The sequence below is a fragment of the Vigna unguiculata genome, chromosome 7, assembly GCF_004118075.2.
Source record: "Vigna unguiculata cultivar IT97K-499-35 chromosome 7, ASM411807v1, whole genome shotgun sequence".
Classification (NCBI taxonomy): domain Eukaryota; kingdom Viridiplantae; phylum Streptophyta; class Magnoliopsida; order Fabales; family Fabaceae; genus Vigna; species Vigna unguiculata.
This window is the reverse complement of record NC_040285.1, coordinates 33,364,267-33,378,418: the sequence shown is the minus strand read 5'-3', so window position 1 is coordinate 33,378,418 and position 14,152 is coordinate 33,364,267. Positions and strand designations below refer to the sequence as shown.

Genomic DNA, 14,152 nt, shown 5'->3' with positions numbered 1-14,152 from the left:
CAATCCAATAATGAAATAACAAGTATTAACTGCTTCCTCGAGCTCAAGAAAGACAATATTAAGTTTCAAGAATGGTCGGGACAGCTCAGTTGGTAGAGCAGAGGATTGAAAATCCTCGTGTCACCAGTTCAAATCTGGTTCCTGACACAAGATTCATTTGTATGAGTATCTATCCCCCATATTCATTTTGGAGATAGATACTTTTCCTTTGATCAAATTTGTGTTCTTCTAGATTCTGATACATAACATATTTCTTTGATCTATTTAGGTATCTGTAGATATACTTTTCCTAGATGATTAAAGAATAGATGCAATTTTTTATTAGGTAATGAATAGATGATTAAAGAATATATATATTTATATAGATATATAGATAATGAATTCTTTATCTATTTTTTCCTTTTTTTGAAGATGAAAAAATTTTCCTAATTGTAAAATTTATCCTAAATTAAAAAATTAACGTTAATTAGCCATATGTACATTACACTTAACACAACCTAATACAAATCGTGCCACCTGTACAATGCTCCGTTAATGATTTAAACGGCGTTACAGAAAAGGACAAAATAAAACATGAATTGCGAAGATGAAGATCATTTTAAACATTCTGTAAAAATGATGACCATTTGCAACATTATATCAAAATGAGGACCATCCGCAACCAACATTACGAAAATGAGGACCGAAAAGGTATTAAATTTTATTAGATTAACCCTCATAAAAAAGTTAATACAATTGGATTAAAAGAATTCTACTATTCACTTTAAAATTAAAAAACAAAAATATATAATAATTTGAAACAAAGATAAATTCAATTTCGTATATAAATTAGTTATGTTTAATCTTTTATAATTTAAATAACAAGTTGATATTTCAATAAAAATCTAGAAGTTTTATTTCTATCATAGAGGAAAAAAACAAAGTTAATGAAAATAGTGAAAATTAAAATACATATCAAAGATATTTATTTTTTAGAAAAATTTGAATAAAAGTATGGAGTAAACAATTGATAATCTTTTACTTTGATTTAAAAATAGTTATATACTATAATTTATATTACTAAGCATTTATTTATTACAAATAATATGATAAAACTAAAATTTAAGAATACATATTAATTGTAACTTATAGTTATCTACAAAAACTTATTATACCATGCTGAATTAATAGTTGAGTTCCAGATTTGAATAGCTTGAAAATTTTCTCCTTTGGCGAGGGAAAATCTATAGAGAATTTGATATTCCAAAATCGAATTTAAAGGTTAAAAATATCAAGGAGAAGAAAGGCAGAGAGGGAGACACATGACATGAAACCTGAAAAGGATAAAACAAAAATCAATATTCTTGTTTTGTGTCTGTCTGAAAACCAAAGGTGATGCTGTGTGCACCACCATTCCAAGATGCCATTTATTCTTCATCCTTCTAAATTTCTTTGCTTTCCCAACTGCACAACAATACCAGTTAAGGACACCACCCTTTTGGCCAACACCTTCATCAAGAAACCAAACACCAGTCCCAGTAAGCACCAAAAGTTTCGTTCTTTTGCTAAGATTACTCTTTCCACTCCCCGTGCATCCATAGTTTCTAAGAAAGATTCAATTTTGGGTTATACCCACTTCACACTTTGCTCCAGGAGTGATGGGTTTGGTGGATATTCCACCGATGTGTCTCAAGAGGCTATCGATGATGAAACCACCGCTCAAGAACTTGAGAAGCTTGAGCTGCTAAACAAGCCTTCTCCTGTGCTTGTTACAGAAGAGCCCTCGCCTGAAGTTGAAGTGGAACAGCAAGAAAAACCCTCGGAAGAGGAGGCTTTGGCACCTTTCTTGAAGTTTTTCAAAGGTAAAAATTCCGGGGAGGATGATGAGGAAGAGAGTGAGGGGTTGGAGGCTGAGAAGAAAGAGGGAGATAAGAAGGTTAATGTTGAGTACTATGACCCAAAACCTGGAGATTTTGTGGTGGGTGTTGTTGTTTCAGGTAATGAAAACAAGCTTGATATCAATGTAGGGGCAGACTTGCTAGGTACAATGTTGACTAAGGAAGTGCTTCCCTTATACGATAAGGAAATGGAGAACCTGTTGTGTGATGTGAACAGGGATGCCGAGGATTTCATGGTTCAGGGGAAGATAGGAATTGTGAAGAATGAGGAGGCAATAAGTGGAGTATCAGTGCCTGGAAGGCCTGTTGTAGAAATTGGAACCATTTTGTTTGCTGAGGTTTTAGGCAGGACAATTAGTGGCCGACCATTACTTTCCACCAGAAGACTCTTTCGCAGGATTGCCTGGCATCGAGTGAGGCAGGTTTTTCTCTATCTTTTCTTCTTTTTTTCTCACACCAGTATGGTAGATATTCCAACTTCTATGCAGAATTTTTTATGTGAGGCATTGAGACATTCTTGCATTTGCTTGGTGTATCTGTAATGGATGCATATTAGACACATTTGGATACATTACTTTTGCATATTTGTGAAATGTGCAAACCTTTTATTTTGTTTGTTTTGAAAATCTGAGGTTGCTGGATACTCCGCTATATGGCTAGCGAGAGGGAGGTTGAATATGTATCGATAATGGATCCTTCAATTTTTCTGATTTTTCATTTTCCTCTCACTATTTGGCATGAGATGTGCAAATTAGAGCTTGGTGATATGTATCAAAACTTGTCTTTTTTTATCAACAATTAGAACTTGGTCACTGGACAGAGCACAAGTTGCAGGCACATGACGAGCAAAACAAGGAAATTTTCCTTTTCTTCTATGAATGATATTCAAGGAGGAAATAAGATTGATACTGCTGCTTGTTGGCGCTGGGCAGTGATTTATGATACCATAATTTATAATTTTTATTCTATTTTTAGTAATGCTGGTGAAACATGCTTAGTTTGCATTTTTGGAACTGCAATAAAATATTTAGTATGTTTTGTGATTTTTATGCATATCCATATAAGTGTGTTGCACATATGATATCTTAAAAACAGGATACACAAATCTGATATTTGCCTTATCCATGCTTCCTTTTGGGTTTGTCAGTTCTTATGGCTACTTAATTGTAAAAATATAATATTCAAGAAATGACATTTGTCCTCCATTTAATAGTGATAACAAATTGGTCCTTCTGTGATAATCGATGCCAATTTTGTCTTTTAACGGTCAATTTTATGTGATTTTAATGACTACTTTAATGAAACAAATATGAGATTGAAGGATCACTTTTGCATTGTGTATTGGCATGACCACTTTTGATATTAATGTGTTATAAATTGAGGACGAGTATGATACTGTGTATGTTTGACAGGCCAAAATAGACATTTAGGGTGTGCTAGATTGTGTGTTTTTTTTTAAGTTTCTAAAACTACCTCCCTCAGTCCTTATGAAAAGGAACAGAGGTGGTATTTTACCAAACAACTTTCAAAATCTAAATTTTGCAGAGTAGGAGTGAAAAGACGGGACAATGCAGGAAAAAAATGAGTAATAGGAAATTGATAGTAGAAAACCAAAACAACTTAGGAATGTTTTATTTTTTTATTTTAAAACAGAAGAACAAATATTGTTTTTTGAAACAATTTTGAAAAACTATTTATCAAACAAGTTTACTGTTCCTAAGAGCAGAAAATAATCGGAAACAAACAGGTTGTTACTCTTTATCATTTTGTATCAACATGTTAAGCAAATATTACATCATATTTATCCTGAAACTGTAGTGAGAAGGAAAACATAGTTTAATATTATACTATAATCTATGCCCTTGATCTCACGAATGTTGTCCTATCATTGTTCCAATCTTGTCCCATGTAAAGTCAAATAACATCTTTCTGATGCTGGTGAGATTTAAATTTACAATTTTTTTAATGTTCTGGGCAGATAAAACAGCTCAATGATCCTATAGAGGTTAGAATCACGGAGTGGAATACCGGGGGCCTGCTAACAAGGATTGAGGTATGTGCCCTTGACTTGAAATTTACGTTCATGTAGCACTCATGTAAATGCTTATCTCTTGTTGGATTTGTATGTGCAGGGTTTGCGAGCTTTCGTACCCAAAGCTGAGCTTGTAAAAAAAGCAACTAGCTTTACAGAATTGAAAGAAAATGTAAGTTGCAGCCTTGGAACTTTCGACCAAGCCATGGAAAAAAAAAAAAACATTTTTTCTTATTGGGATAGCTTCTGCTGATATTCTTATTTTATTGTCTATTATTTGGTAGATCTGTTGATAACAATATGTATAGCTTCACAAATGTTACCATTGCATTAAGTTTAATTCCTATGTAGCTGTTGTTTGAGTGTAAATTTATGCTTTAAGTGAAACTAGTTTCTTTTTTAAGGTGTTATACATTACAATTTCAAGCGTTGAGCAAATTAGCTGAAAAGATTCTGTATTTCTTTATAAAAAAATTCTTTGTTGTATTTGTAGTTTCCTTTTACAATGCTTCTTACCACCACTTGATTACAATGACGTAGGTGGGGCGCCGCATGTATGTACAAATTACTCAGATAGATGAAACTAAAAACAATTTAATACTTAGTGAAAAGGAAGCTTGGGTTAGTATTCAACTCTTACTATTTCCGATTCTTCCTTGTTCTTTTGCTTTATTTTTTCAAGAGATATTTTTAGGCCTTCCTTTGGCTTTTTGGTCTTCTGAAATTTCTAGTGCACTATATGTTTCAGGAAAAACTGAATCTTCGTGAGGGAACACTTCTAGATGGGACTGTGAAAAAGATCTTACCGTATGGAGCCCAAATTAAGCTAGGAAAAAGTAACAGAAGGTTAGTCACTGATTGGACTTGAATTGCTTTGGCCATTTTTGTTTATCTTGTTTGATAAATCACAACTTGAATCAAAGGGATTCCGCTAGGTATTATTCTTTTTCCAAGGGTAACCCCATCCTAGAGAATCATATGATGATTCCAATGTGAAAAAGGAAAACTTGATTCAACTTCGTTTCCTATACATGGCTACAAGTGTTTTCATAACTGAAAATCCATGATTTGCCTTAGATAATAACATGCTTTTATAGTCTTTGACATGATCAATAGGTGAATAATAGCTCTGATCAAGATGATATTATTCTGGAACAGACATAGATTCAGGGTACTAATGAGTCACTTTCTGACTAGATTCCTGAGAGATCTTTAATATAAAAAGTGAATATTAGAGAACTTAGTGTGCCCCATTTTACGGATCTATTGAAATTCGTGTAAAAGGGTAGTTCATCTCCTATTCAATGTGTCTGCCTAAAGTAACCAATGTTTAACCTTTGGGACTTGTTGCTTCCATTTGTCTTAAAGATTCATCACAACCTAGCCTAAAAAAGTAGAAATTCATGCTTCAGAGCTCACCTATAAGAAAAAGATGCAAAATAAAAATCTTGAACCCCTATAGGAAAAAAGATATTTTGACTGATAATAGCACAATTGTTTAAGTACTTTGCATAAGAAGAAAAGTTGAAGCTCCACTATAGAAGCATTTAAAATTTTGAGCAGCACTATAGTTAGCAGTTTTAGGGCTTTTATGGTCTACTTCATAAAAAATGTTTTCCCTTAAATTTCAAAACAACATAATAGATGTAAATATTTCCTCAATTGTCTGCATTGCTTTTGTCTAGACCATTTTAATCATTGTATTGTTTTAAACCCAAAGTAGAAACCGCATAAATCTAAATTTAATTGGTATTGGTGCAACTTGTACTGAATTTGGATTCTCTTTCTAAATGAAGTGAACAAAAATAAGGCTTTCATCAATCGTGACATAATCTTCTTTGTTATTTTCCTATCTTTCTTAGTTTTATATAATTCCCATTCTCATCTGTTATATCACTGATCTCTTTCATCTGCCCCTATGGTTTGGCTGTGAGGGTGAGCAGGATTGGATTTTTCAATATCCAGTTTAGATTCATTGTAGATCCAATAAAATGGATTGCATCTATAATCCAAATCTAGTTAAAATGGATTTGGATTAAAATTCAGATCCATTTTAACTAAATCAAATAGATTTGGATTTTTTTTTCAATCCAATTTAAATTGGATTAAAACTAGATCGAATCCACTTTGTCAATGAGATTACATTTAGTGAGATCGGTCTAACATACCTAACTATTAAGTCCATTAGATATGGTTGGACCGACTCTATTAGACTCTTCAGCTTAGCCCGACTTGGTCGACTTGGCTCGACCTTAGATCTTAGTCGACTTGGCTTGACTTTCAGTTAGAGTCAATACAGGCCAACCTTCGGTTGGGGCTAACTCGGGTCAACCTCTGATCGGGGCCAACGCTGGCCTACCTTCAATCGGGACCGACTAGGATTGACCTTCCTTGGGATCGAGGCCGACCTTCGACTGGGATAAATCCATTTAAATGGACTTAAAACAATATGGATTTGGATTATTATAGATTGGATCTTAAAATTTAGATCTTTTGTCCACTCTTATTTGGCTGCATCGTTGTTAGTTAAGAGGCTTGTTAGGCATTTTTATCGTCTTGAAGATGTTTATATCAACTTCATGACTTTTATTCTTATAGTTGGATTAAGCCAGCTTACAACATGACATTTTAAAATTAAATGGTCCTATTTGACACCTTTCAGTGGATTGCTGCATGTTTCAAATATCTCAAGAGCTGAAATTACTTCTGTCAGTGACGTACTATCTGTTGATGAGAATGTCAAAGTTCTTGTTATGAGGTCAATGTTTCCTGATAAAATTTCTTTAAGGTAATGGATCACTGACTTTAATTTTCTTCTGTGATTGTTGGTACATTCAGTTTATTCCTGTTTTTGCAATAGCTGACTTTAACTCCTACTTTTTTTGCTATGCAGCATTGCTGAACTTGAAAGTGAACCTGGCCTCTTTCTATCAAATAAAGAGGTATATATTTATTATTTTCTTAATAAGACCCTGTTTCTATAAACTTCTCAATAAGTTCTTATAAGAAGGAAATAAGATGCTAGCACATAAGCACCTTAATATTTATAAAAGTTATCTCATTTACGTTCCTTGAAAAGTTTAATTCATTTTTTATCTCTTATTTTCTTTTTCTATTAGTGATTATTGAGAAGTGTATCCAAACAAAGTCAAAGTTCTCTTTGATTTTAGTTGGACTGATTTTGATAGACGTGTAATATCTTTTTGTCATGAAAAGAGAGTTTATCTGGAGGCTGATATGATGGCAAAGAAATACAAGGAAAAGCTACCACCTTCTGTCGAAACTCAAAGATTAGAACCCATACCTACCAGTACCCTACCTTTTGAAAATGAAGCTCTTTATGCAAACTGGAAGTGGTTTAAGTTTGAAAAATAATGATGCAACAAGTTGACACAAAATCATGATATTAGTCACTGACAGAAACTCAATTCAGAGAACTTGGCGTTGCATGGGGGCGTGCCTCTCTGGAAGAAAACATCAAAAGACTTAAGTGGTTTTTCGTTTAGATGCAGTCATTGTTCTCCTGATGAGTACCATAAAGATTACAAGCCACTATGAGATCAAAAGGACAGCATAATTAACTTTTATTCTTTTTTCTGTAACCAAGAAAGATTCGTCTTCCTTTCCTTTCATCTTAATTTTTCTCCCGTGGGGCATCATTTTATAGATAGATTTATGTAGCTTTATGTAAATTCTGGATAAATTTTGAATTTAATTTTGATTAACACTTGTGAAGATCAAAATCAGGTCCAATTTGCCTTAATTTTTTACGAGTTTTTCACTTGTACTTGAAATTCTGCTCTTCTGACACTTTTTGGGACATATTTATTTTTTAAATAAACCAAGCATTCCCAGGTAATTGGAGGTGGCTTTTTTGGAATACCGAGAGGTTAATTGTATAAAAGTTGGAAAACAATATTTTGACTATTAATCTATAACTATAAACAAAGGAAATTTTTTTTTTTTTTTTACATTTTATAATTTCAACTTTACCCTTTACAATTTAATTATTTATTAAATTTTTAAAAATTAACGGTTATTTTTATAAGTTTTTATAAAACTATTTATTTATTTATTTCTTATTTTTTCTTTTATTTATCAATAGTTATTTTTTTCATATTTTTATAATATGAGATGTCATTTTCTAAGTAATTTTAAAATATTAAAAATAAGAAAAAAAAACAAATAAAAAATTATTTATAACATGACACTTAAAATTATAAAAGAAAGTTATCAAAATTTAGTAGTTAAAAAAATTTTCCATAAAAATTACGGTTTCTTATCTGAGAAAACTGTCAAAACAAAAGCAGTAGCTGACAAAGGATTACATATATTTTGCTTAAACTATTACAAGTGAAATATAAAATAGCGTGAAAAGGGAACTAGGAACGAATTTAGTTGAAAGAAGTTAGAACTAGTTCAAGTCTTGAAACTGAAAAAAATACTTGCCTTCCTCGAGATTATATAGAATAATATTTGTCTTCTCTAATTTTAAAACAGATACTTTGATGTTGTTAGTAAAATGATATTTAAATTTTCTGTAAATTTTAATTAGGCGTTGATCTTCCCAAATAATATTAATATTGTTTATGTTTTTAATAAAGTGTTAATCCTCTTTTTTATTTTATTTATAAGATATTTTTGTAATTTTTATTAAATTTTAATGAATATAAATTTTTTCAAGTAATATAAAAGTAGGTATTATTTTATGAAAAAAAAAATGAATAAAACTTGTTAAAAACATATAGAAAGAGAATCTTTATTCAAAAGCTAAAATAATATAAATTTCATTTTACTAAAACTTAACAGGGATAAATATCTATTTTTAAAATGAGAGAATAAGGAATTTACTATATCCGCATTTTTAAGTTCACTTCCCTACAAAAATCAAAACTACAACCGCATAAACATTATCGTGTGCTTGAGATAATTACTGGGTACATACATCAGATTATCCTGCACCAGTTATACTAGATAGCTTTTGATATGGTCTAAATGCATTTTTAAAAGGCACCACCCAAAGCCTATGATAAAAGTGCTACCTCTAATGAAAAGCCTACAAAGAAAACTAGGTAGAGCAGGAACAATCCAAAAAATCTTAGTTTTTAGTCGTGAAAAAGAAATGTGAAACTCAAACAATTTGTACCAAAACCTTTGTTTATAATTTTGACTATTGCTTGACTGCACCCTCCCCAACCAACATGACTCCTTACTCGCAACAAATACACATGTAGAATGAAAATAACAATAATAATAGACTCCCAAGACCCCGAAAGCTCAACCATTCAAGCCTCAAAATTCAAACCCAACCCTAACTTTGCCAGCTGACAAAAAACTCACGAGGACACAAACAGCTCAGTTCAGTGACACAATCTGGCAACTATTAAGTTTGAGAATATTCCAAGATATGGGCGGCAAAAACAACAACCACCTAACCTTATCAGATTGCCAAGTATAGAACATGAATAAGAAATACTCAAGCTGAGGATGCAGGCTCTTCAGCTTTCTTATCTTCAACTGCCTTGCTTTCCTCTCCAGCTTCCTTCTTGGTTTTGTCATCAGACTTCTCTTCACCTTCTTTCTTCTCCGCCTTCTCTTCAACACTTAATTTCTCAATAAGACCAGCTGCTGCGGAGGATTCCTTCTCATCCTCTGCCTTCTGGGATTCAGCAACTTCTTGGAATGTTTCCATGAAGCTTTTGCAATCTAAAGGAGACAAGGAAAGAGAATATTGTTAAAATATATCAATAACTACAATTATGGAAAGCACACCAATGATATTAGTGGGGAGAAAAAGACGTTCAAAAGTATGCAAAAATATCCTAGGCCAAAAAGAGTATAGGAAAGAACATTAGCGATTGTCTAAAATATATTACATTAAAAGTATCCCTCAGCCAAAATGAGCACAGGAGAGAACATTAGTGATTGTCTAAAATATATTATATATTATATATTATTACATGCCACAGTGACCTTAAAGTCTTTAGAAGATTTTCAAAACCGTAGATCATGTAACACGGAATCCAAGTAACGGTACATTAAAAGATTGAAAAGAAATGCATACGAGAGTTGTTAAATGCATGTAAGTATAAGTTTATAATCATGGCATATCATGGATGACAAACCGCCCAAAAATTCAAGAAAAGTAGTTCTTAGAGGTATCACGCACTATTGGGATTTTCAAAACCAAAGAAACTAGGCAAATTGAAATAATTGTTATGTACCTAAGCTATCAAATACACACACAACCGCCAATGTCTAGTGCCATACTAAATTCCTTAAAATTGATGGCTAAGAAATACAATATGACAAATAATTTCATAAACTTAAAATGGAATTGCCAAAGACATCAAATTAATTTTGTGACCCATAAATATATCAACTTAGGTCAGATATTCGCCATGTAAAAACCAAAAAAGATACATAGGGTAAGTACTTCCAGTAGGATGTAGGAACCATATCATATAATATTTTAGTACTTGAAGCCATTCAAAAAACATTGTTAATATGCAACTGTTAAGGCCAGAAAATATATTATTATGTATCTAAGCTATCAAATACACACAACCCCCAATGTCTAGTGCCATACTAAATTCCTTAAAACTGATGGCTAAGAAATACAATATGAAAAATAATTTCATAAACTTAAAATGAAATTGCCAAAGACATCAAATTAATTTTGTGACCCATAAATATATCAACTTAGGTCAGATATTCGCCATGTAAAAACCAAGAAAGATACATAGGGTAAGTACTTCCAGTGGGATGTAGGAACGATATAATATAATATTTTAGTACTTGAAGCCATTCAAGAAACAATATTAATATGCAATGTTTAGGCCAGAAAATGTACCCAAATCATTTTTGCTCACTGAACCAAATCTTTATTGAAACTGGGAATATGATCAGATAGATTTCACTAAAACATCAATTCAAGACATTCAAGACAATACACAACATGGACATTTTATCAAAAGAGCCTCAGACAAACTATGATGGCGAGGAGATATCAAAAAAACAGATGATGTAAATATTAGTGACACAGATTCTACGAGGTATTGCAGGCACACACAAATTCGCACTACCAATGGATAGAAAAGGTACCCTCACTAAATTTCATAGCTCACAAAACCCTGAACTGATTTGAAGATTTCATATAAACTTTACATTGGGGTTTTAATAAGGATGCATTCATTGGGGTTTTAATAAGGATGCATCAAATCGAACTATGCGACCACGTTTTCAAGAGCCAGTGGAAGCAGAACATTGGGAACATAATGAACATAGACAAGATCTACTGACTAAAAATAGCGAAGGCAGATACTTTCACAGATTTGTTTTTTCACCACCACAACTATCATCAAATAGAAATTGGCAAATCGATAAACAGAAGCACAGTGATACCAGATAACTCAAAGCATGTAGATGCAGACTTACAAATCATCTGATCACAAAATTCGTCTAAATCAAGAAAACAACAAGAAAATATATTTAATCAAATCTGGCCTAGAAAGTAGAACATTGGGAACATAATGAACATAGACAAGATCTACTGACTAAAAATAGTGGAGGCAGATACTTTCACAGATTTGTTTTTCCACCACCACAACTATCATCAAATAGAAATTGGCAAATCGATTAACAGAAGCACAGTGATAACAGATAACTCAAAGCATGTAAATGCAGACTTCCAAATCATCTAATCACAAAATTCGTCTAAATCAAGAAAACAGCAAGAAAATATATGTAATCAAATCTAGCCTAGAAATCGCACAACTTACTTTCAATAGAAGGAAATCGGATGCAGAAAAGTTCATCCTTAAGTTCACCGTCAGCATAATCCCTAGCATGCCAAACACAAGATTTCTCGTTCCCGGCGTGCTCTTGCACAGACATCGTAGGCAAAACTGCAACAATCGAGAACAAAGAAAACCAAAATTAAGCCTCAAAAAGGAAATTCGGAAAAGAAAAGAAAAAGATACATAAGATAAGAGGTAAAAAGAACACGCACTGAGATGATTGGCACAGATCTTGAGAGTCTTGGACTGCCTCATGAGAAGCCTAACCTTGCCAGTAGCCTTGTGCTTCAGGAACTTCACGGTTCCTGCGCCTCTCTCCTTCCACTGGTTCCCATCTTTGTCAAAACGGTACAATTTCGATTTGCTGTGATCAGAGATAAACACGTACAAACCGCACCGATCAGTGTACAAACCGCCAAATCGAAAAGCCAATATAGAGAAAAATGAGAGAAGGAAATAACGTACAGATCTAGAATTGGATCTTCGTCCTCCTCACCAGTGGTGACAGCAACCTCCTCCAGTTTGACTATAGGAGCGATGTTAGCTCCGGTGTCCTCGTCATCGCCAGCGGCGGGGGCCTCTTCCTCCTCTCGGTGCTCTGGATCGGCGCTCGACATCTTTGGAGAATGAGATAATGTGTGTGGTGCTGCCGCTAGGGTTTGGAAAGTGAGAAAGGGTTTGAGTGTAGACTGCTCTGTGTGCGCAAGTGAATGAGAATGAAGTGAGGGTGTGAGGGTTATTTTAAACCTTTTAGAAAAAAGTAATAATGTGAGAGTGCTGGTCTCTGTTCTCATTTATTTATAATTTATAATAAAAAAAAAATCTTGATACGATTAAAAATAATAATTAATTGTGTTAAATTTATTAGTCTGTTGATATTTCTTATAAAAAAATATTATAATAATTAACGTATATATATATAAAAATACTTTTTAAATATAAATGTCAGTAAATTATAATAATATAATATTATTAAATTAATATATAAAATAAATTAATATTTATTAAAAAGTAAAGTAAAAAAAATTAATTAATTATCGATAAATAGAAAAAATAAATAATTTTATAAAAAATAAATAAAAATAATCGTTAATTTTAAAAAATTTAATAAAATTTTTTATTATAAATAATATAATTAGTATTATAAAATATAGATAAAAAAATCGTTTTTAATAAAATAAAAAACAAATATTCATTTATTTTAAAAGTAATTAAAATCTACTTATATTTAATAAAATTGTTTTTTTAATTGGGAAGTAAATCGCCATTTTTTTTCAACGTGTGACTTATTTGCTGTTAGTTCTGATTCTAAAATTAGTATTATGGTATGTTCATTTTAGTACTATTCTATTATAAAATATTTGATTGTTCGCTTTATTTGCTACAATTGTAATTATTGTTGTTCTTTTAGATATTTTTGACATTGTTTAAAGTCGTTTCTGATTATTTCTTTATAAAAAATATTATTTCTTTAAGATTTTCATCCATTTGTCGTAAAAATTTAACGTAATAGAAAAATTAAAAACTATAAAAACTAACTAAAAACAAAAGATTCTGGTTAAATTTTTATATTCTATTTTATTGTAAATTATTTTATTATTCATTTTATTTGCTATAATTTTACAATTATTGTAAAACTTCACAAAAATAACTTTTTATAATTGATTTAAAAATAGTAGAACTTAATTATTTTAATATTAAAATGTTTAGTTTAAATATTTATGTTAGAGAAGTTTCATTATTTTAAAACAAAAAATTTATCTAAAAATTACTATTTTTTATTAGAGTTTTCTTACTTTTTTTATAAGAGTTATCATCCTTTATTTGTCTCATTGAAATCTAAGATCATATGAATGTTCTTCGTGACGAGCTTTTCAAATTAGATTGATCAGTATCTTTATTCGCGTAAGTTAAGTTTCAATCATCTTTCAATTATCTCCTTATAAATTTGGTTGCATGTGAGACTTTTATGTTTACATGTGTTCTTTTAATCTTGAATATAATGTGATAATAATAATATAAATAATAATAATAATAATAATAATAATGAATATAAATAATAATAATTTACATTTTTATGAATTAAAAAATAATAACCTATCAAATCTATCATATTATTTACTAATTTTATTAGATTTTCATCTCAAAATTCTTCATTTCTCACTACCTTTCTCTTTATCCAAACAATTTCACCTTCTTCTTCTTTTCCTATCAAATATACTTAAACTCACTCCCTCAAATTCATCATCCCATCCAAACACAGCCTAAAGGAAAGGTATCCAATTAGTCAATTTCACAGCATCAAATTTCTCCAAATTGTTGTTTTTTATACACCACCGAACGCCCTTATAATGTTGTCGGGCGCTAGGCCACTGACTTTCGTCGAGGGCCACTTTTGGACCCCTAGACGCCAAAGTCAGTGGGTTCTAGGGCTGAGCGCGAGG

The 14,152-nt window shown here is 31.6% G+C and overlaps 2 protein-coding genes and 1 non-coding gene across 3 annotated transcripts; 2 read left to right on the top strand and 1 right to left on the bottom strand.

Annotated features, from left to right (window-relative positions):
* The first annotated feature begins 74 nt into the window (after positions 1 to 74).
* Positions 75 to 147, top strand: TRNAF-GAA. The gene has a single exon. It is a non-coding gene; the product is annotated as a tRNA-Phe (tRNA).
* A 1,141-nt stretch (positions 148 to 1,288) lies between these two features.
* On the top strand, positions 1,289 to 7,652 carry LOC114192492 (30S ribosomal protein S1 homolog A-like). The gene is made up of 8 exons (XM_028082231.1): positions 1,289 to 2,299; positions 3,856 to 3,930; positions 4,010 to 4,081; positions 4,450 to 4,530; positions 4,658 to 4,755; positions 6,572 to 6,697; positions 6,803 to 6,851; positions 7,126 to 7,652. Exons 1-8 carry the CDS (start codon positions 1,400 to 1,402, stop codon positions 7,282 to 7,284), a joined length of 1,560 nt encoding a protein of 519 aa, XP_027938032.1. The 5' UTR covers positions 1,289 to 1,399; the 3' UTR covers positions 7,285 to 7,652.
* Positions 7,653 to 8,994: 1,342 nt separating this feature from the next.
* LOC114192090 (ran-binding protein 1 homolog b) lies at positions 8,995 to 12,466 on the bottom strand. Its single transcript, XM_028081668.1, has 4 exons — positions 12,174 to 12,466; positions 11,921 to 12,072; positions 11,691 to 11,816; positions 8,995 to 9,615 (listed from the first exon to the last, which is right to left on the bottom strand). The coding sequence occupies exons 1-4, from the start codon at positions 12,323 to 12,325 to the stop codon at positions 9,386 to 9,388; spliced, it is 660 nt and encodes a 219-aa protein (XP_027937469.1). The 5' UTR covers positions 12,326 to 12,466; the 3' UTR covers positions 8,995 to 9,385.
* Positions 12,467 to 14,152: the final 1,686 nt, after the last annotated feature.